Source organism: Staurois parvus, unplaced genomic scaffold (assembly GCF_062004578.1).
Source record: "Staurois parvus isolate SC_StPar_1 unplaced genomic scaffold, SC_StPar_1.0 ptg001133l, whole genome shotgun sequence".
Taxonomy (NCBI): domain Eukaryota; kingdom Metazoa; phylum Chordata; class Amphibia; order Anura; family Ranidae; genus Staurois; species Staurois parvus.
This window is the reverse complement of record NW_028318929.1, coordinates 1106914-1131583: the sequence shown is the minus strand read 5'-3', so window position 1 is coordinate 1131583 and position 24670 is coordinate 1106914. Positions and strand designations below refer to the sequence as shown.

At 42.0% G+C, this 24670-nt stretch overlaps 1 protein-coding gene across 1 annotated transcript in view; it reads right to left on the bottom strand.

The window, feature by feature from the left end:
- LOC149439340 (estrogen-related receptor gamma-like) overlaps window positions 1-24670 on the bottom strand; it is a 78376-nt gene that overhangs the window by 5715 nt on the left and 47991 nt on the right. Inside the window, exons 3-6 of the mRNA XM_089659121.1 lie at window positions 14990-15106; window positions 13794-13913; window positions 11817-11978; window positions 6488-6757 (exon numbers count right to left, since the gene is read on the bottom strand). Coding sequence (XP_089515247.1) covers window positions 6488-6757; window positions 11817-11978; window positions 13794-13913; window positions 14990-15106 — 669 coding nt within the window. The remainder of the gene's footprint in view (window positions 1-6487; window positions 6758-11816; window positions 11979-13793; window positions 13914-14989; window positions 15107-24670) is intronic.

The window sequence follows — 24670 nt, the reverse complement described above, 5'->3', positions numbered from 1 at the left end:
TCAGGAATACACAACACACAGAGGGTAGAGATCAGTAGTATGTAGGTGCAGAGTGCAGCATGTAATGTACCGAGGTCAGTAGTCTGTAAAGCGAAGAGTGCAGGGGTTAGTAGTAGATAATGCATCAAAATACCAGCAACCCAGACTAGAAATTCATCATCCCCAAAACTAAAATTGCCAGTCTCACAGCACTGATATCCCCAATCCCCAGCACAGAAATCACCCCCTAGCATCAAGCTGCCCACTTCTTCTCTGCTGTATTATATGACATGTCAAGGCTAAGGAGGACCCCAGGTCTGCATTTCTTTGAAGTTTGACAGATAACAGGGCACAGCTGAAGGTGCATTTTACTGTACCCCCCTCTGCTCCACAGCAGTGTGTAATGAGGGGGCAGGGTTTTGCATTCCTCGTTCCCCCTCACTGGCTACGGGTAGCTGGCCGGTGAGGCAAACTAAAACTACCATGCTGTGCCCTCTCTCCTACCGGGAATAGAAGACAGGTATTTTGAAAATCCAAATCCTCAGCAAGTGGCTGGAAATTTGGATTTTTTGCCCACCCCCATCCTGGCATTCTAAGGCTGCCGCCTGAGCAGCCTTATGCTGGCGCTGGCCTTTGAGCAGGGTACTTTGCTATTATGCGTTAGTGCCTGTATAACAGCAGGTGACATAAACCATGGCTGTGAAGTGAAAGGCATCAACAACGTGGGGCCAGTCGTGGGAAAAGTCCATCCAGCACCCAAGGCAAGGATGCAGATTTGAACCCCCTCCCCCACTACTAATGCCCTTCTTGCTCTGCTGTGCCCAGGGCAGCTGTCCCTCCTGCCCAACCCTTGTCTCAGCCCTGCCTGGGGCATTCAGGAGTAGACTCAAGGGCTTGGGTGCAAGTATAGGTAAGTGTTGGGTCAGGGCATGTGGAGAGAGCATTTCTTTTGCAAAACCCCATACCAATATAAACTGTGCTGGGTTCCAATTGGTAAAATCCATGATCAGGGGCGGACTGACAACTCATGGGGCCCCCGGGCAATAGGGGATCATGGGGCCCCTGTGTCCTTGCCCAAACTCAAAAAAGCCTATGAAAAAGGTACCAGGGGCATCTCATGGGGCCCCCTACTGACCCCTAGCCCTCGGGCAGTGCCCGAATTTCCAAATGGTCAGTCCGCCCCTGTCCATGATGTGTCTATGCCTGGACCTCCACATCATCCTCCTGAATAATAGATTTTATTTGTTTTTTCATGTGGACAGTTTAGACTCAGGAGGAACACAGCAGAGATTTTATTTGATCAGACTCTAATAAAAACTCTAAATCGACCATCTTTTTTCAGAACATGTCAGGGCATGTTTTATGCAAGTCTATGTACAAGAAAGAGGTTCACAGCAATGATGTGTATTTATAAAAATGATGAACTGCAAAATAGAACCTATTCTTTATCTGTAGCTCAGATCTACAGTGCCACAAACGGAAAAGCCAACTTATATGAAAAGTGTCTATAGCCAAATAAAGCACTGACACATATCTAAATTAAGCAAGTCTATTTAGTGCATGGATTGCCGGAGGCTTCAAAACCTTTGATTACTCTGCGAGGAAAGAACTCCTCCCCCAACGCTTTCTTTTGTTCCAAACCATGCCACACACAAAACACCTCAGGACATTATTGATTGGTTGTGCCAAACTCCAAGAGGCAGCCATCGATAACACAGAGCTGTCTAGTTGTTAAGGCCAGTGGCAGCTGTCACTGTGGTCATCCCCTGGCTGAAATCTTATATCAAGATCGGTACTGGATGGAATTGGTCAGAGTGGTAGATAAACTAAAGGGAGATACCTATGGCTATAATTATCCAAAGAATTCGATGACCATTGGTCAATTCTGGATGAATTGATAAATGACTGATGTCCATGGAAACATTGGTGCACCGGTACACCCTAGTCTAATGCTTTTGAGGGAAAATTGGAAAGTATTGTTCCACAAAGATAAAAGAGTATGTGTGGTTCTCTGTATAGTGCATAGCCATGTATAAAAAAGAAAAAGACAGAAATTGGTCAGTAGTGATGGGTCGAACACCCTCCCTGTTCAGTACGCGGTTGAACATTTGAACCCACTGAAAATTCAACCGCGAACTTCAAACAGGGACAATTCACTAAGTGGTATCTTACTGCATCTAAGAATGCAGTAAGATACAGCACAGCTACTAAAATACTGAATGAGTTATATTATTATAGTATTGTGAAAACAATACTACAATACTACAATACTACATTCAGCTGACAGCTGAATGTGAAAATAATTTTTTTATTAAACGGCATGGGGTTTTACCCCCCCTCCCCCCGTACATGCCAAGCCCGTCGGGTCTGGTATGGATTTTGAGGGAAATCGCCCATGCCAAAATGTTCATAAAGCCAAACCCCATTGGTCAGTAGTCAGATCCCGTATGTGCATATCAAACTGCCAACTTATGTGTACTACCAACCTAAAAGGCGTGGTTCACCTTTTTCCAGAAATTAGTCTATACGGTCAAGGGACCCTGGTGGTTATTAAAAATCTGTGCAGCTTTGTAAAATAATCATTGATTTTATTGTTCTACCTGAAGGCCATTTGGGTCCGCTCAGAAGACTAGCTAAAAAACTCTTCGTTAGCAACCCTCACATTCTGCCTTGTTACTAGGATGTAAAAACCGTTGGTTTTCTCTTCTGCAGTGCTGGGAGTGAGCGTTCATGTTCTAACAACAAGTCAGGACATGGGGGATGCTATCTAGGAGTTTTTTAGCCATACTTCTGACTGGACCCAAATGGCCCCCTGTGATGGCATAGACTATTTTCTGGAAAAGGTGAACTTAGCCTTTTTAAGTTAACCTGTCCCTTTGCTTGTTTAGAGACAAGTAGCAGGTCCTGCTGATAGTCTATATCTTTTACTGCGCATAAATCTCTAAATTGTGAGCTATATGTAGCGCTGTGAATCATACATTTTTTATATACAGTCACGTCCATAAATATTGGGACATCGACACAATTCTAACATTTTTGGCTCTATACACCACCACAATGGATTTGAAATGAAACAAACAAGATGTAATTTAACTGCAGACTGTCAGCTTTAATTTGAGGGTATTTACATCCAAATCAGGTGAACGGTGTAGGAATTACAACAGTTTGCATATGTGCCTCCCACTTATTAAGGGACCAAAAGTAATGGGAAAATTGGCTTCTTAGCTGTTCCATGGCCAGGTGTGTGTTATTCCCTCATTATCCCAATTACAATGAGCAGATAAAAGGTCCAGAGTTCATTTCAAGTGTGCTATTTGCATTTGGAATCTGTTGCTGTCAACTCTCAAGATGAGATCCAAAGTGCTGTCACCATCAGTGAAGCAAGCCATCATTAGGCTGAAAAAACAAAACAAACCCATCAGAGAGATAGCAAAAACATTGGGCGTGGCCAAAACAACTGTTTGGAACATTCTTAAAAAGAAGGAATGCACCGGTGAGCTCAGCAACACCAAAAGACCCGGAAGACCACGGAAAACAACTGTGGTGGATGACCGAAGAATTCTTTCCCTGGTGAAGAAAACACCCTTCACAACAGTTGGCCAGATCAAGAACACTCTCCAGGAGGTAGGTGTATGTGTGTCAAAGTCAACAATCAAGAGAAGACTTCACCAGAGTGAATACAGAGGGTTCACCACAAGATGGAAACCATTGGTGAGCCTCAAAAACAGGAAGGCCAGATTAGAGTTTGCCAAACGACATCTAAAAAAGCTTCACAGTTCTGGAACAACATCCTATGGACAGATGAGACCAAGATCAACTTGTACCAGAGTGATGGGAAGAGAAGAGTATGGAGAAGGAAAGGAACTGCTCATGATCCTAAGCATACCACTTCATCAGTGAAGCATGGTGGTGGTAGTGTCATGGTGTGGGCATGTATGGCTGCCAATGGAACTGGTTCTCTTGTATTTATTGATGATGTGACTGCTGACAAAAGCAGCAGGATGAATTCTGAAGTGTTCCGGGCAATATTATCTGCTCATATTCAGCCAAATGCTTCAGAACTCATTGGACGCCGCTTCACAGTGCAGATGGACAATGACCCAAAGCATACTGCAAAAGCAACCAAAGAGTTTTTTAAGGGAAAGAAGTGGAATGTTATGCAATGGCCAAGTCAATCACCTGACCTGAATCTGATTGAGCATGCATTTCACTTGCTGAAGACAAAACTGAAGGAAAAATTCCCCAAGAACAAGCAGTAACTGAAGACAGTTGCAGTAGAGGCCTGGCAGAGCATCACCAGGGATGAAACCCAGCGTCTGCTGATGTCTATGCGTTCCAGACTTCAGGCTGTAATTGACTGCAAAGGATTTGCAACCAAGTATTAAAAAGTGAAAGTTTGATTTATGATTATTATTCTGTCCCATTACTTTTGGTCCCTTAAGAAGTGGGAGGCACACATGCAAAGTGTTGTAATTCCAACACCGTTCACCTGATTTGGATGTAAATACCCTCAAATTAAAGCTGCCAGTCTGCAGTTAAAGCACATCTTGTTTGTTTCATTTCAAATCCATTGTGGTGGTGTATAGAGCCAAAAATGTTAGAATTGTGTCGATGTCCCAATATTTATGGACGTGACTGTGTGTGTATATATATATATATATATATATATATATATATATATACCCATATGGAAGAAAAATATATTGAAAAATATTCTTCCCAAATATATTAACATATATTTGAAACACTAAAATTTTTGGCCATATTCAAAATATTTAAAAAAAAGTCTGAAGAATATATTTAAAAAATATATATTTTTAAAAAAATATATTTTTTTAAATATATTCTTAAGATTTTTTTAACATATAAAAAAGTAATTTTAACATATATTTTTACATATATTTGTACATGCAATCCAAAAATGTAGATCTTTATATTTAAATACATACAGTATATTTGAAATGTATTTTTAAAAATATTTTTCATATATTTTGTAATAAAAACGCATTTCAACATGCAGCGTGTATTTGTGTGTGAGTGTGTGTGTATATATATGTGTGTGTGTGTGTGTGTTTATGTATGTATTATGTATATATATGTACAGTATATATGTGTGTGTATATATGTGTGCGTGTGTGTGTGTGTATATATATATATAAATTTTAGTGAAATATATTTTAAAATATACTGAATATAGCCAAAATTGTAGTATTTCAAATATTTGTCAATATATTTGGGAAGAATATTTTTAAAATATATTTAAATTATATTTTTCATCCATGTGGTTATAGCCATATAGGAATCATATAAAAACCCTACAAACATCCAGAATGCTTATTTAAAAGTCCACCTTGTGTGTCAAAAATGTAGATAAGTTTGAAGGACAAAAAGCGTTGGGGCATGGCTGTACGGCAACCGGAAGCGACGCAAAAACCTGTGACTTATCATTTGCGTTAGAAGTGATGGGCGGAGAGCAGGTGAGATATTGATACTCCCGGTTTGAGCTTCTGACGCTGGCGGTTTGGGTGAAACTGCAGTCCTTCACATTATGTTGATGAGCATTGTACTTGATTTTATTTGTGAGTAGATATACTTTTTTAATAAAGTGGATGTTTTTTATGGAATTATGCTATCAGAGCCTTTTTTCTTATATCCCATGTGATTGAGTTGGGTAGTGGAAGAGAGATTGAACCACATTGTTCCTGTCACAACTGGAGATCTACTATCAGATACAAGCACACTATGCTGATCATTATTATGAGATTATGAGAGGCATGTTGATTTGATGAGTCTCAGTCTGTAGGGAGTGGTGTATCACTTGATCATGAGGTGTGAAAATGAAAGTTAGGTTTTTTCCTATTTGGCATTGAAGTTCTGTTCTGTGGAAGACACGTTTCATCTTTCCAACATATCTACATTTTTGACGCACAAGGTGGACTTTTAAATATATATTCTGGATGTTGGTAGATGAATCTAACATTTGCCCTGAAAGGCTGATCACATTTTAGATGATATATCAGGTGAGCAGGGTCGGACTGACCATTTGGAAACTTGGGCACTGCCCAAGGGCCCGGGGTCAGTAGGGGGCCCCATGAGATGCCCCTGGTACCTTTTTCATAGGCTTTTTTGAGTTTGGGCAAGGACACAGAGGCCCCATGATCCCCTATTGCCCAGGGGCCCCATGAGTTGTCAGTCCACCCCTGCAGGTAAGATATATAGCCATTATTGCTCAGATGCCATCGGCACCAGACTCACCACAATCCCACACCATATGGTGTGCATAGTGATGGGTTCTTTCAATTCTCAAAGGGAAAAATATATATTTTCATGAATTAAACAAAGCTTTTCAATGTGTTCAAGCGTACTTGTTATTATTTGCAATGGGGCATCTCTATGCAACCAGATTACTATGGTACTGTTCCTCTACAAAATAGGGGACAGTGAACAGGCTGAAAATGTAGAAATCAGATGTAATTATTTTTGAAAATAGACATCACTATCTCAGCACCTGAATTGGCGAGAGCCATGGCTTTTAGTGTGACAAATTCTTCTTTGTCTAACTTTGTCTTCCGATATTTCCTGACTAGCTGGAGAAGTACAGAATGAAGGTTCAAGAGGCCAGAGCTACGGCATTCTTCCCTACTCAACAAGAAGTTCTCCGCAACTGCCAGCTCATTGTCCAGCTCTAGAGAGCGATAGACGATGCCCAGGATCAAGACTTCCATCCAAGCGCTCTGCAGAAGAGCCATTTGATCTACCAGGGAAAGGACAGAGAAACCTAAGAGGAAGAAAAATTGAGGAAAAGACATTAGAATAGAAGATTTACTTAGTTTTGTAGAGCATTGTAAGGACACAATATTCCTTAAGAAGAATTTGAGGAATGGAAACTAAAAAACAATAGAAAGAAGTTAAAAGCAGGCCTCATTTAAAGTAATGAGAGGGGATTAAACAGTAACTTTTGTGTCACCAATTTAAACAAGACACAGTTGCTTCCAGCATGGCATTTTCAGCACTAAAACCAAGTGTACCCTCACCGTTACCTGACCCTTACCCCTAAAGTTTACCCTAACACTTAACCATCTCCTCAACAGATAACTTGATGCTAGCAAATGATAATCTTACAGTCCTGTTCACACGTTGTGCTTGGTTTGCTTTGTTTCAAATATTATACTCCATGTTGCTTTCTTGGTGCTTTAAAGCATCTCAAAAGCCTCTATAGAAGAAGTCTATGAGAAAGCTCACTAGCAGCACCTGCAGGTTTTGAGATGCTTTTATTCAGTTTTAGCTTTGCTTTGTTTTGGTGGTATTGCAGGTATGAGATACCCCAGGATGCACTGTGAAACCAACAAGTGAACTGGAAAGACATAATCAACAGCCACTTCTGGTTCATGTGTATATATTCTGGAAGTGTCTGGTGCAGACATCACATCTGGTGTGCAGTGGGGAGCAGCAGGAAGGTGGGCAGGGAACGCTACAGCAAAAGGTAAGCGGGGACTGGAGAGAGAGGACTGAGTGGAAAAGGATCAGCAGAGCTGGGGGACCAGAGCAGGAGAAACTAGCAATGTCACACATAGTGCTCAATATAGCGAGAAGGGATCGGTGACAAGAGAAAGAGGAGAATCTGCAAACCAGAGGATCAGCAGAGCTGGGGATTACTACTGAGTGAGGGATCAGCAGAGCTGGAGGTTTCTACTGAGCGATGGATTAGCAGAACTGGAGGTTACTACTGAGTGGGGGATCAGCAGAGCTGGGGGTTACTACTGCACAGGGGATCAGCAGTGCTGGGGGTTATTACTGCGCAGGAGATCAGCAGAGCTGGGGGGTTACTACTGAGCAGGGGATCTGCTGAACAAAGGTGCTAATAAGCTGGGGATTTGCTGAACAGGGTTACTAATGAGCTGGGAATCTGCTGAGTGGGGGTACTACTGAGCCAGGGTTCTACTGCGCATCTTTAATACAAATAGAAAATCAACACACATACACGGCATTTGCCAACCATCATTAAAGCTTTAAAAAAGCATCATCAAAGCATCACTGAAGCATCAAAAACACATAAAAAAGCATGATGAATAGGTAGGAGCTTTAATTTGTGTTAAAGTCGAAGCAAGTGTAAATGGGCCCTTACTCTATGAAATCATTAATAGGTTAATACTTAATACTTAACCTAAAATGACAGGGAAACATAACTTATTCCTAAAACGTAAAAGAGAAGTATGGCCAAAGCTTTTTCAGTTATAGTTCTCTTGTGGGTCAAAGAAGTACATTTACTTATGTCTCTCCTGTGACCCAGAGTCAGCTGATACAGCTGATAGCGGACTATTGCTGATATGGAGCAGATGTTGCAGCATGGAGGGGAGTATGTTTGTTTGTTTGCTTTTTTAAGAGCCCATACTTTTGTCACGTTCTGTCAGCTGACAGAGGAGGAGGAGCTGACAGAACGTGACGTCACTGCTGCTGGAGCCACGAGGAAGCCCAGTGACCATCTTTAATAGGGTCAGCGCTGCTTAACTCTGCATTAATCTTGACGTTATTGTGCAATACTACCCTGTAATTTTTTATATTTACTGGAATAAACGTTCTATAAAATACTACACTATGGGCACCTGTTTTTTGGCTCCCACTTGGAGCTATTAAACTTGCAGATCACCCCCATTGAATTTCAACATCCAGAGGAAGGGAGCCCTGTATCCAGGCAAAGCACCCATCCATCCTTAAGGGGACCTCTGGACCCAGCAGATTTCCACACTATCCCAAGACTTGATGACCAATCCATAGATGGAAACTCACCTATATATTCTGCCTACTTAAAGAGATCCTGGTGGTTATAAATTATATGCACATTACCTATGCGCTTCCGGTGAGTGCGCACTTTTACGATCGGTTCCTGTCACAAGCCTGTTTGAAATCTGCTGCTGAGTTGATCATCTATTTAATATACTACATGAACTTTCTGAGTTCGAATATGCAACCTAGTCTTAACCCCTTAATATTCAACCTAACCTTCACTTTTAAACCAATCCCCCAAGTACGATCCTATGCTAATTCAGCATTTAAAGAGTGAACTCAATAAACAAAGATTTGCTAGGTTATAGGACAACATCTAGAAGTGTTAATTGTGCCTAGTTAGTATTCTGAAAAATGTACCTTTTGTCTTGAATTCCTCCTACAAAATAGTGCACTTCCTGGTATGTGAGTGTGCCTAGGCACTCCTTTGTCTACATCCCCATAGCTGTATAGCTGCAATGTGAGATCCAAGTCACTGCTGCCAAAGACTGATGGTCTCAGGAGAAATGGAGTGAGATTTGGTGAGGTCACCACTGTGCTGCTCATTGTTCTCCTTGCTGGAGGCTCTGATATGTGAAGGGAAATCCCTACCTGACATGGTAAGTCCGTAAAGGGCGAAAAATTATCTGCAGTGAGAGGCAATACTGGTGACTGGTTCTTTACCCTTTGCAGCACTTCAGTTCCTCTTTAACATTCTCTCTACACGTGTACAGTCCCTGTGCCAATTACACAGCGATGAAAAACATGAAATATTCCATTTACACTGCTATGACTTTGGCTAAGCATGCTTGTAGACACATTAATGGACGCGGGGAACCTCTTGGCACCCAGACAAACAAGCTAATGGCAGATGGGAGATGGACTTTAGATTTTGGGGCATGGCGGTGAACTCTTCAGATCGCTCCATAAACTTGTAAGCTCAGATATGTCGAGTTTACAAGTTATTTTTTAAAAACAAAGATAGGGTAGGGTTTGGAAAGAAGGACTTTACTGCCAACATTCTGAGGGGAACAACAGTAACTTGTCCAACCACTCATTCTACCTGAAGAAGTTGACCAGTAGTGTTAAGGATCTTTCTTATAAATGGGATAACTGCCCAACTGTCATATTATGTCTCTGAGTACTTTTAATAGCATGGGCTAAGGACTAGTGCCCCTAACTCTAAACTTGGTGCTGATCAGATAGTCACTGTGCTGCCCTTGTTTATACGAATTACCTAGCAAGGCAGAAACCTAGGTTCTGTATGATATTCCACCTCCCCCAATAACCTCTACTGCTGCGAGGTTGGGTTTTTCTGAGGATATCAGCCTGAACCTCCCTTGGCCTGTCACACTCTGCTTTGCTTTTCAATTAGTTGCTCTTTGTAGTGTCAACCTCCATTACTTGCCTCTTTCAAACCGTGGCCATACAATTGTTTCTTTATAAACCTGAGTGCCGAGTTTAATTGGGAAATATTGGAGATTGCTATCACAGGAGAGGGCTCTGCCATGTCACACATGCTGAAGAGACCCTGAATACTATTAACTCGGAGATGATAATCTGTGTCCTTTTCTGAGGCACTCAATAGATCCTGCAGGATGATAGTGCAGAACCCGACCTAGAGGGGAACCATCACCCGCCACAATGCGTCTTGTTAACCCAACGTGTGGGGAAGGTAGAGTGGAGCAAAACTCAATTTACCCTGATGACAGAAGCCAGTCTGATTTTACGGCTACAAAATTATTTATTGCTTGAAAACTACTGTATCTCTGAAAGTTTTTAATTTCTAATCGTATGCTGTCTCTCTGGCACTGATTTATAACAAGCTAAAGGATTGAACTTTGGAACCTATTTATACTTTTTTCCAGTTCCCAACATATCAGACTTTGGTTTATTTTCCTTGACATAGTTGATCATTTTAATTCCTTCATTCACCATTTTTAGCCATTTTCTTTTGTGCTTTGACCAACACTCACTGGCCACTTTAATAGGTACACCTGATCAATTGCTTGGTAACACAAATTGCTAATCATTCAATCACATGGCAGAAACTCAATGCATTTAAGCATCTAGGTGTGGTGAAGACTACTTTCTGATGTTCAAACAGAGTATCAGAATGGAGAAAAAAGGGGATTTAGGTGACTGAACGTGGCATGGTTGTTGATGCCAGACGGGCTGGTCTGAATATTTTAAAAATTGCTGATGTATTGGGATTTTCACACACAACCATCTCTGGGGTTTACAGAGAATGGTCTGAAGAAAAGAAAATATCCAGTGAGCGGCAGTTGTGTGGACAAAAATGCTTTGTTGATATCAGAGATCAGAGGAGAATGGGCAGACTGGTTCGAGATGATAGAAAGGCAACAGTAACTCATGCCAATATGGACCAAAATCTCTGAGGAATGTTTCCAACATCTTGTTGAATCTATCTCACGAAGAATTAAGGCAGTTATGAAGGCAAAAGGGGGTCCAACATGGTACTAGCAAGGTGTACCTAATAAAGTTTCCGGTGAGTGTATATATATTACACACAGCACAGAGAAAAAAGAAATGTAAAAACATTAACACAAGTTGATGAGATTATTTGAATTAATGTGATCACTGATTACATTTATCTCTAAAAAAAACAATTTTAGAAAAACTATAGGATCCCTTTAATTCATTAGGTATTTTTTTTCTTAGCATTAATATTTAATGATCCCTCAGAGCTCATGTGAGCAGCACAGTGGCTAAATATTTAGCACTTCCGCCTGGCAGTACTAGGGTCGTTGGTTTGAATCCCAACCACAGCACCACCTGCCTGGAGTTTGCATGTTCTCCCTGTGCCTGCGTGGGTTTCCTCCATGTGCTCCGGTTTCCTCTCACACTCCAAAGACATGCTGGTAGGTGAATTGGCTCCTGTCTAAATTGGCCCTAGTATGTGTATGTATGAATGTAAGTTAGGGACCTTAGATTGTACACCCCTTGAGGGCAGGGACTGATGTGAATGTACAATATATATGTAAAGTGCTGCGTAAATTGACGGCGCTATATAAGTACCTGAAATAAATAAACGTGTCAATGGTGCCTTTTACCTGGAACATGCTTGGCCCAGCCAATGGTGACAAGAAGCTCGCGATTGATTAGCTCACACAGTGTAGTCAGTGTTCGCAGGTCGCTGTCTGGAAGGTTGAGGTCAGGGCTGGCAAATATTTCTCCGGGTTCGACCAAAACCAAATGTGACACCACTTTATTTGCTGTAAGAGATCATAGAGAAGGACTGTTAATTGAAAAGCTAGCACAGCCCAGCAGCATTAGAGTGCTGGTCTACTGATCAAGGTGTTGCGTTTTACATTAAGAGGTTTCAGTAAAAGTTCCTGAGCATACTGATCCTACTGTAGAGCTGCTGACCCAGGGGGGCTTAGATAAGCCACTCTCTGCTTTATATGGGGCACTTTTGTGTGTTAACTCCTCCAAGATTGAGTGCATGTGGCAGGGGTGGACTGACCATTTGGAAACTCGGGCACTGCCCAAGGGCCCGGGGTCAGTAGGGGGCCCCATGAGATGCCCCTGGTACCTTTTTCATAGGCTTTTTAGAGTTTGGGCAAGGACACAGGGGCCTCATGATCCCTTATTGCCCAGGGGCCCCATGAGTTGTCAGTCCACCCATGGCATGTGGGACCTCTGGAGGGGTGATATTCCATCCCTGGATAGGGAAGTTTGGTAAGATTGTCTGGAACAATGCCCTAAGTTTGTTATTTCCTGCAAGGATAAACTTATACAAGCTAGGTTTTTGCACAGAGTGAATTATACCCCCCCTGAAGTTCCATAGAATGTATCCAAACCGTGACCCTGTATGCCCCCACTGTTGACTCTACCCGAGGTCCTATTTCCATATGTTCTGGGATTGCTCTAAGCTTACTGCCTTACTGGTCTGAGGTTTTTGAGGTGATTAATTTTTGGCAGCAATTGTCTATACCAATTAGCCCTACTGGGGACTCATGAGGATGCTCAGCGTTCTCACCATACAAAATTGTTGATCTCCTATCTTTCATATCTATCATATACTATACGAAAAAGGAAATCTTTAGGAAGTTGACCTCTGCCGCCCTTTCTGTGGTGTCATCCTGGGAGGATATGTTTGATACAGCCCTACCCATGTATACATTAACCTATATAAATTGGGGCTGCCCCTGGAAGTACGATAAGGAGTGTTCCCTTTGGACATCAAGTTATGTATGTGTACACTACCTCGTTTAGTACACTGTGGGGAAAGTATGAATCTCTGTCTGGTGGCCATGTTTGCTTCCCCCCTCTTTCCCTTTTTTTTTTACCCACCCACTGCCCCTAGGGATGGTCTGGTGCTTTTACTGTGCATGTTACAACCTTGGTATGCATCACTGTGCTCTATATCACACTGGTAAGCTGACACTGCTTTGTCTCGTTGGACCTTCTTACTCTTTGATAAAATTGTCCTTTTAGATTTGTACAGCACTTAAGCATGTCATATTGTTGTGTTGTATACTTTATTATACTCATGACTGCAATAAAAAAATCCTGTTTTGTAAAAAAAAAAAAGTTCTTGAACATGAAGTAGTGTGTGTTTCTTAGATCCAGTGGAAGTGAAGAGAGTGCTGGTTAGGGAATAGACAGTGAATTGGAAGCAAGGTGTGCACCAGCCATACAAAAGTGGCTACACTGCGAGGAAAGTATGAATTTCAGTCTGGTGGTCATGTGAGGCATCAGAATGGAGTACACTCCCAGAGAATGATGTAAGAACCTTCTCATGATAATGAGGAAGCTGGTCCATTTCTGAAAGGGCTGGGACTAAGTCTCAGTTCTCCGTGCTCAGCAAATCTATGGATTGTTGCAGGACATAGCCTGAGGCACTGGCTAATTGTGCAGCCTGGAAGCTCCCAGTATAGTTCAAGAGATGAGACAGCATGTAAGTAAATGTGTAGCAATCCCCTCTTCACTTCATATAAGGCCCTCTGTGCTTGACATGAAAGTCTTCCACACTCCATGAATAGGGTCTTACATGCTAATACTTTTAGATGCTCCTTGATACCTACTTGTCTTCTTTCCAGATAGTGAGTGATGGGTGTTGAGAAAGCTGCAGGGGTCTGGAGCTTCAGCTTCCACTGGTCGTCTGTACTTTTGTCTCCCACCTCGAACCCGATCCAACCTCACCCCTAGGACCAAAAGTTTCATATCTTTAATTAAAAGTCATACTCAACACTGCATCTTTTTTACATCACTAGTTTTCATATCTGCAGTTGTGTGGTTTCCAGGGGCGGACTGACCATTTGGAAACTCAGGCATTGCCCGAGGGCTCGGGGTCAGTAGGGGGCCCCATGAGATGCCCCTGGTACCTTTTTCATATGCTTTTTTGAGTTTGGGCAAGAACACAGGGGCCCCATGATCCCCTATTGCCCGGGGGCCCCATGATCCCCTATTGCCCGGGGGCCCCATGAGTTGTCAGTCCGCCCCTGGTGGTTTCCCCTGTGTGCACTGAATATGGTGCTGGTGGATAAGGTGGAAACGCGTTTTTCTACCCGGCTTTCCATGTCGCTCAGTCGTGAATTCAGCCTAAGATACTCTTGCAGTCTGACATCTTGTACTGTTAAGGACATTACAGTACGGGTTAATTTATGTCGTAAACCTGATATAAAGGTCTAGCATAGTTCCTCTGCCAATCTCCCTCCCTTTCTACTATCCCTGTTGTTGCTGTCAAATTGGATATCACCCGCATTGATCGCAACAGATCTTTATATTGTGACTACAAAACTAGATACATTTTTACCTAAAATATACCTGTCATAAGACATTACGTAGGCTGCCATTGCTGACCTCTCTTTCTAAGAATGTTAGTTGTCAATCTTCATATTAGCTTTTTATTATTTTTACAGAAAGGGTGCCCTATCATCATCCACCCAAACACAATTAACGTTTTAAACAACGCCCCTATATCTTCATGTGACCTTAATTCATTTACATATTGCAGTACATTTCTAGCACACTGATAAACCTTCTACTTCCTAAACTCAGCTTTTGCCTCTATAGTAATCAATAGAGTCAATAGAGCTGTAAAGTGTTTGATCAAAGGTAATACTCTGGAGACTTTGAGAGCAGAGCTCTTCCACATTCTCTGTTGCATTACTAGTATTTACTAAGGGTCTAAAGGTGTTTGTGTTGAAGCCAACATTTTTGTACTTGTAATTCAAACCCAAATATCTATAGGAGACCCAAAGTCTTCTAATGCGCCTACCTTCCTTCATCATCCCAACTTTCAGGCACTTGCGATAGCGACAGGCTTGACAAGACTTCCTCCGTCGCTTGGTAATTTCACAGTCATTAACCACAGGACAACTGTATTCTATGTTACCTGAAGAACAGATAGGTACACAGTAAATACATAGAGTTTAAAGAGTTATGTGGATGAAGAGTAAATAATACCAAAATACAGTATCTCACAGAAGTGAGTACACCCTTCACATTTTTGTAAATATTTTATTCTCTCTTTTCATGTGACAACACTGAAGCAATTACACTTTGCTACAATGTAACATAGGGTGGCACAGTGGCTTAGTGGTTAGCATGTCTGCTGTGCAGTAAATGGATCATGGGTTCAATTCCCAACCATGGAGCCTCCTGCATGGCGTTTGCATGTTCTCCCTGTGCTTGTGTGGGTTTTCTGGTTTCCTCCCACACTCCAAAGACATGCTGGTAGGTTAATTGGCCTCTGTCTAAATTGTCCTAGTTTCATCTCTGGCCATGCAGGATCTCCTGCATGGTAGGGGTTGGGGAAAGACCTGGCAACCTACCCTGTAAAATAATTGCTAAGAGAATTCATGGAAAAGTTGCTTACAAGTGACAGTCCATGCAATTGCCAAGGGTCGGATACAACTGAATGGATAGATAGATAGACAATGTAAAGTAGTGAGTGTACAGCTTGTATAACAGAGGAACCTGTCCTGTTAACCTCTTGCCGTCCGCCTGCTGTTTATAAACGGCAGGGCGGTGGCAGTCCAGGGTCGGGTTGCCGTCCATAAACGGCACCCGCCTTTTCTAGCTGTGCGCGCTCCCTGGGAGCGCGCACCACCGCGATCCGGTGCCCGCTGTGTCCTCCGGACACAGTGAAACACCGATCGTCGGACGGGACCTCTGAACGAGGTCCCGATCATGTGATCACTGATTGGCCAATCAGTGATCACATGCAAAGTAGTAAGCAAGATGTCACTTGTGACATCATTGCTTACTATGTGTGAAATCTGTGAATGATCACAGAGGTCACATGGTACAAGGCTATTCACAACAGCCTTGTACCATGTGACAAGCTGTGACCAATCACAGCTCACTCAGTAATTCTCAATGACTGCAGGAATTCAGACAGAGAGAAAGAGAAATGATTGCTTTTACATCCTATATGGGTGTAAAAGCAATCAGTGTAAAAAAAAAAAAAAAAAATCTTCATCACCCTCCACAAGTAGTACAGTGTCACCATGGTGACAGTGTACTGCTAGGGTGACAGTATGTAAAAAAAAAAAAAAATAAAATAAAAAATAATAATATAAAAAAATAAAATAAAATGTAAAAAAAATGTTTAAAAATTATAATTTTTGGTTATAAACTAATTTGGATTTTTTTTTTACTAAAAAAATAACGGAATAAATTTTGGCTAAGATTTATGATGAAATATTTTTTATTTGCAAAATTTTATTTAAAAAAACACTTTTTTTCAAAATTTTTGAACATTTTCATTTACATAGTAAAAAAAATTAAAATCCCAGTGGTGAATAAATACCACCAAAATAAAGCTTTATCTGTCTCAAAAAAATGGTAAAAAATTCATATGGGTACAGTATTGCATAACCGCGCAATTGTCATTCAAAGTGTGATAGCGCTGAAAGCTAAAAATTGCCCTGGACAGGAAGGGGTAAAAGTGTCCGGACAGGAAGTGGTTAAACTGCTGTATGGTCTTGGCCACCATGCTGCTGCTCAGTTTCAGGGTCTTGGCAATCTTCTTATAGCCTAGGTCATCTTTGCCATGAGGTGCCATGTTGAACTTCCAGTGACCAATATGAGAGAGTGAGAGCGATAACACCAAATTTAACACACCTGCTCCCCATTCACACTTGAGACCTTGTAACACTAAAGAGTCACATGACACCAGGGAGGGAAAATGGCTAATTGGACCCAATTTGGACATTGTCACTTAGGGGTGTACTCACTTTTGTTGCCAGCGGTTTAGACATTAATGGCTGTGTGTTGAGTTATTTTGAGGGGACAGCAAATTTACACTGTTATACAAGCTGTACACTCACTACGTCACATTGTAGCAAAGTGTCATTTCTTCAGAATTATCACATGAAAAGATATAATAAAATTATTACAAAAATGTGAGGGGTGTACTCACTTCTGTGAGATACTGTATGTTGTGCTGTAACTTTAAATTATAGTCCAACAGGAAGGTCCATAAATCATGTGTAAATCCCCTTGAAAACGTTGTCTATGACGAAATGCGTCAAGGTGGAGCTTATGCTGACATCTTCATGCTGGTGTACCGATCTGCAGTCCATTTGTGTTGTCGCTCTTTTATTCTATAACGTGAGTACCTTTCTTTTCATAAACAAGCACACAATGCAGTTTTACAGTATGGAGCATTTGTCATTTATATCTTTGCTGGTACTAAATTACGTCCTGGCTGATGAGTCCTGTAGTTTGCATTTTCCTGAGATTGTGGCTGACAGACCTTTTGCTTCTTTGAGAGCTACAAGACCTCCTATAATGTAGACTCTTGTCTTTTGGTAAGAGGCTGGTCTTTTTGTATAGTGGTGGAATTCACTGGGAAGTCACAGGAAATCTTTGAGCCTCATTGGTTGACTTTATTCATTATCATTTTTGCATGATTTGCACAGTTTGTGGGATTTACACATGGTTTATGGGTGTTCCTGTTGGGTTATAATTTAAAGTTTCAACACAACATATTTTGGTAAAAGTTATTATTCGCGTTTGTATTTGGATGTGTTTTTGAGTGCTGCTGTAATATTTATGTTGTTTGCACCAAGTGTAGTTTATATAGTTACATGGATGAAGAGGAAGTGTGTAGTCGGTCACTATGCTACCAAAGTAGCCCATCCAGTCTAAACTAAGAGGCTGCTGTGAGCAGGGGCACACTGACCATTTGGAAACTCGGGCACTGCCCGAGGTCAGTACGGGGCCCCATGAGATGCCCCTGGTACCTTTTTCATAGGCTTTTTTGAGTTTGGGCAAGAACACAGGGGCCCCATTATCCCCTATTGCCCGGGGGCCCCATGAGTTGTCAGTCCGCCCCTGGCTGTGAGCAACACTACAAGAAGCTGAGGGCCTTATGTGACCACATGCCAGAATTTAAACATCACTAATTCAACGTATAGGACTAATGGCAAGCTTTTAAAGTGCTGACTGTAGTGCTTAGTGCTTGGACCTTGGAAGATGGGGTAGGCCCCATAACTTGTCCTGTTAGTGCAAATTAAAAACTATCATGAACTGTGTTGTTAAAGTGGAATTACAGTCAGGTTTTTGTATTGTTTTGAACAGTGGGAGAGATTTAGAACCTTCATCTGGTGTTTACTGTTGTCTGTGTTCCCAGCGATGAAATTTTCCCTCACTTCCTGTTCTAGTAGGGTTATTAATGGGTCAGAAAGTGGGGAGAAATTCTAATATTGAAAGCTGTCACCAGGGCAGAAGACAATGAGCTCCTAACAGGCAGTACAGTGGCTAAATGGTTAGCACTTCTGCCTGGCATCACTAGGGTCATTGGTTCAAATCCCAGCCACAACACAACCTGCCTGGAGTTTGCATGTTCTCCCTGTGCCTGTGTGGGTTTCCTCCAGGTAATCTGGTTTCCTCTCACACTCCAAAAGACATGCTGGTAGGTTAATTGGCTCCTGTCTAAATTGTCCCTAGTATGTGTATGTATGAATGTAAGTTAGGGACCTTAGATTGTACACTCCTTGAGGGTTAGGGACTGATGTGAATGTACAAAATAAATGTAACGCACTGCATAAATTGACAGCACTATATAAGTTCCTGAAATAAAATAACTAACTTCTCATTTTTAGAAGACCTTATTGGGTTTACTGCTATTTCCACCACTGCCTTTTACTCCAAATTTAGCCTGTCTTTGAACAGCTCTACATATACAGTACACATCCTAATAATGTTCAAATACCATTAGATGTGATCAGGGGTGGACTGACCATTTGGAAACTCGGGCAATGTCCGGGGTCAGTAGGGGCCCCATGAGATGCCCCTGGTACCTTTTTCATAGGCTTTTTTGAGTCTGGGCAAGGACACAGGGGCCCCATGAGTTGTCAGTCCACCCCTGGATGTGATTGTTGGGTAATTCAATTTTTCAATAGTCAAACTGTATCAAAGAAAAATGCAAATTGTGGGTTTTTTTCATAGCTTACAAATTAGATCAAATTGAGAAGTATGATGTGTTACAATCTTTTTTTTTTTCATTTTGGTTATGTAGCGTCCTCATAGTTAGGTTGCTGGTATGATTAAGGCAATTTAGTTTTTGGCTCCTCTGTAGCCAGTGGAGCAAAGTTTGGCTGTTCTGGGTTCTGCTGCTACTTCCCCCCGTTATAGTTCTATAATTGAGTTCTATAATTTAGTGGGTTAAAAGAGGCAATCCCTGGATTTGCATAGTCATACAGCCTGAGCAAATCCCTGGGGGAAAGAATGACCAGTAGGGGGCTGAGGTGTGTATAAATAGGCTGGGGCCTGAAACTGCATGGTCCTTGTCCTGGACAAGAAGACTCAGCCTAGAGGGCTACTGCTCTTCTGGGTATCTCAGCTGAAATCAACAGGAGATCATTGAGGTCCCAGCTCAGGGAGAGCTCATCTCTAATGCTTCTGTGAACAGTTTGGAAGATGTTCACTGGGGATCTGGCCTGGAGGCTCACAGTACAGTGTCTGACTGGCATTGGAAGGAGGCATCCATGTACACAGAAACACAGTAGAGGCCTGAGAGACAGAGAGATCCTAGTGCTATTTTTCCCTTGGAGATACTGCTCCAGAGTTGCTGGCTTAGGGCTTCTTCTATAATTGGAGTCCCCTGAGCTGTATGTCCACCTACTACTAGTCCAGGGGCGGACTGACCATTTGGAAACTCGGGCACTGCCCGAGGGCCCGGGGTCAGTAGGGGGCCCCATGAGATGCCCCTGGTACCTTTTTCATAGGCTTTTTTGAGTTTGGGCAAGGACACAGGGGCCCCATGATCCCCTATTGCCAGGGGGCCCTATGAGTTGTCAGTCCGCCCCTGTACTAGTCATAAGGGATGTTCACCCCGAAGAGTTTAGTGTCCTCTGTTGCACTTTGCACTCAATATGGAGCATCCAAAGTTCATCCTACACCCTAACCAAGTTTAACCAGCATTAAACTTCAAAAAGACACTCGTTGCCCAGTTATTGTATTGTGAGACTGTGGAACTGCTGTGTGCCTGGCGGCCATGCACCCAATAGGAAATAGAACCTAGGACAAAACAGCAACGGTCTGGGGACTCTGCTACAGTTGGATCTTTTAAAAGCAAATAGTAAATTGCACAACACATATGAATGAAAAGGGTTGTTATTTGGGATCATACTTGCAATTATAATTTAGATAAAAACACAGAACACTTCTGGCAGCATTGAAAGAAAATGTTCACGGCAATTACAAATTTCTGATCAAATCTAAAAAGAAAAATGCAAAATTGATTTGGGGGGGAGGAGTGCTAGTATAAGACAACTTTGTTCTCCAAAGTGATAATTCCTATAGTGTTGTCACAGGTTAAACAAAACAGGCAACTGGCCCATGGCCCTGTGTATGTCTATCCCCAACCCTAATTTACCCATTCTAGTCTGTCTGCTGAAGAATCATTTCCATGTGTTATGAACAAGAGGCTTTCCTAATCAGAACTTTAACAACATATGTTGTATGAAGTATTGTTTACATGGTGGGGGTTTCAGTTTATAAGGATATACTGTACAGTTGTGCTCAAAAGGTTGAATAACCTGACAGAAATCATGGAATGTTGGCATTTATATTGAAAATATGACTGATAATGCCAAAAAACTGGCTATTTAAAATTAGTGTCTTTCTATAAATAGTCAATGAGTTTGTTAGTTCTCACGTGGATGCATTGAGCAGGCTAGATACTGAGCCATGGCGAGCAGAAAAGAACTGTCAAAAGACCTGCATAACAAAGTAATGGAACTTTAGAAAGATGGAAAAGGATATAAAAAGATATTCAAAGCCTTCAATATGCCAGTCAGTACTCTTCAATCCCTTACTAAGAGGTGGAAAATTTGGGTATCTCTTGATACTAAGCCAAGTACAGATAGAGCAAGAAAGATTGCAGCCGCAACTGCCAGGAGAGTTGTTTGGGATACAAAGAAAAACCTACAGGTAACCTCAGGAGAAATACAGGCTGCTCTGGAAAAAGCAAGTGTGGATGTTTTGCTTTGGGTCGACTTCAGTACAACCAGCATGCCCATAGATTCACTGAATCTCAGTCCCTGCTGAACCGGCCAAGATTTGCTCCTTCTATAGTTGGCTTTAGGGACCTCAGATTGTAAGCTCCTTGAGGACAGGGACTGATGTGAATTTACTATATATACTATATGTAAAGAGCTGCATAAATTGTCGGTGCTGTATAAGTACCTGTAATAAATAAATTGATTGAACATATGAGCATGTACAGTGAAGGAAATAAGTATTTGACTTACACAGCCTTGTGTACGTCTACAATCTTGTCCCTGACATCCTTGGACAGCTCTTTGGTCTTTGCCATGGCGGAGAGTTTGGAATCTGATTGTTTAATTGCCCCTGTGGACAGGTGTCTTTTATACAAGTAACAAAATGAGATTAGCTGCACTCCCATTAAGAGACTGCATCTAATCTCAGCTTGTTACCTGTATGAAAGACACCTGGTAGTCAGAAATCCTGCTGAATGATAGGGGATCAAATACTTATTTCCCTCATGAACATGCAAATCAGTGCATCTTTTGTTAGACATGCATTTCTTTTGAATTTTTTGTTGCTCTTTTGTCCCTCAGTGTTACAATACACCTACCATTCGATATTTAGACTGAACATTTCTTTGTGAGTAGGCAATCATTCAAAATCAGCAGGGGATCAAATACTTACTTCCTTCACTGTAAATTAGATAAAATAATCTTGACACTTGAATAATGTGCTCACATACAACTACTATCCCGTGTTCTTGGTGCCTAAACACTACACAGATGCACGAGACCCTCTTCAGATGTAAGCCTGATATTCCGGTTCATCTCTCTCCTCCCAGATCTTCCCCCCTCATTCCTTTGGGGTATCTGCAGCTTATTTAATTACAAATGAGAATAAACAGAGAGAAAGTGGAGGAGAGGCAGAGCCTGGTGTATAACGGCAGCATGTCCCCTGGGGGGGCCGCGTGTTAGGATGTAAAGGGCCGCTCTGCCACTCAAATCTCACACACACTAATGAATATTGACTGCTCTCTTTTGCCTGACGGATGCCTCCTCGGGTTCCTGTGTCAGGATGGAACAGCATCCAGCCCTGTGGAAACTTGGCACAGCCTACCATCAATACTTCAATTAGGGGTAGTGGCCTCAATTGCAGCTCGGCAGTCGGGGGTTAAACCAGAAATTGTTATGAATGAATGAACAGAACCTAGACATATAAGGGGATGAATCAAATATGCCTCTTATAAAGACTTGTGTTTATTATAATCATTATTAGTGTCAATATCAGAATTCAGACCTTTTTAGAATAGCATAAATAGGGCCCATCCACCCTGAACCTCTTCACGCCGAATGTACGCAAATATGCGGCTTCTCAGTGGCTGGGCCTTGACGCTCCCAGCACATGGGTCAGCATCCCACGGAATTGTCCTGATCTCTCCTTCCGATCGGGACCTTTCCTCTCATGTGAAGGCCGTGACAGCCAATCATGACCCTAAACCCCGCCCCACCTCCCGGCGTCAGAAACCCCTTAAAGGCGCCAGCGCGAAGGGGTTAACTGATATTCCAGTTCAGGGTGGATGTCGGCAAGTTGAATCATTCACCAGAATTTTACAATAGTTGTACAAAACGTATACACCAAGTGGTTCAGGGGCTTAGGCTCCGTTCACACCTATGCAGTTTTCTTTTCATCCATTTTGCTGTACTTTTCGCAGTTCGTTTTGCGTTTTTGTACATGCATTTTTGGTGCGTTTTGTTCAGCTTTTTTTTATTGCTAAAGTGGGATTTATTTTGTTGCTGGACAGAATAAAAATGCAAACTTCGGCAAAAACGCACTGTCATGCATTTCAGTAAATTCTCCATTGAACTCTATTGTAGCAAAAACACTGCTTTTTGCTTTTAAAAAGTCCCCGACCCTTTCCAAAAACACAGCAGCTCAAAAAAGCATAGATGTGAACATGTTCCATAGGAAACCATGTTAAATGGACAGTAGTGTGTTTCGGAAAAAAACACTAAAAAAAACGAATTGGGGTGACCAGAGCCTTACAGCGGATGTAAATCCTTACATATACCCAGTCAAGTGACTATCCTCAGGTGATACAAAATGATGAAACAAATCCTGCTACATAAGTTGTACCTGTTTAGTCTTCTCTTCTCTCCATCCGTTCAAAGTGCCAAATTTATATAGCTTGCCTGAGCTGTCAGAAAGCAGGGGGTGGGGAGCTGAATTTACACACTGCAGAACTCAGTGAGAAGAGCTCTGAATGTTGATTGAAAGGGAAGAGACACGCCCTCTTCACAGAGCACACAGGAACAGAGCTGAGGCTGCGAATCACAGGCTGTGTGCTGTAAATCCCTCCCCATCACCTATTTTCTCTTGGTGTCAGGAAAAACTTGTCAGAAATGACTCATGTAGATAGCAGTTGAGGAAAATGGAAAGATAGTGATGGATCCGTATGTTTATTTTACTGGTCTTGTAATCTTAAGGTATTAATGTTGGTGTTAAATGTTCTGGCTCCTGTGCAAGCAGCTTCTACACCCCGGAGAATCTCCACAGTCTCCTTGGCTTGCAGTGTGATGTAAAAAGAGTTGGCTACACCACTACGAAGAGATCCAGATACAACTTTATTCCATTAAAGGTCCGGGATACAATTCAAAAAGTTGCCAATGAGTTTCTGGGCTCTAAGTGTCCCCTTCATCAAGGATTCATTGGCAACAAATTGAACAAACCAAAAGTGAATTGGACCCAGGGGCGGACTGACCATTTGGAAACTCATGCACTGCCCGAGGGCCCGGGCTCAGTAGGGGGCCCCATGAGATGCCCCTGGTACCTTTTTTCATAGGCTTTTTTGAGTTTGGGCAAGGACACAGGGGCTCCATGATCCCCTATTGCCCGGGGGCCCCATGAATTGTCAGTCCGCCCCTGACTGGACCTACAATGGTATCATGTCCAGTGTGAATTAAAAGCACAGGCCTAATCAGCAGTTTGTTTGGCCAAACAAATTAAGCAAGTCAAGCCCTGATGAAGGGGCACTTAGACCCCGGAAACGAGTTGACCACTTTCTGAATTGTATCCCTGACCTTTAATGGAATAAACTTGTAACTGGACCTCTTAGTGGTGTGGCACTTTAATTTCAACTCTTTTTACATCATACAAATAGCAGAGAAATGAGGCATCAGGGAGAAATGACAGAGTACTCTGGATTGAGACAAGTACACACTATAGAGGGATATACTTTGCTCATATTTCAGCAACCACTTTAAATGTCCTGTTTTCAAAGTTCACAGGTTACATTTACAAAGGCTTTTCATTCAACAGGAAGCCACATAGTTTCAGGGTTCTAGAAAATGTAACCTGTCCCTTATCCCCAACCCTAAACACTTAACTACCCAATATTTAATTCATAAAATGAAATCGTAACATGTAACATCTTAAGGGAAGCTTTTGTACTTATCTATTC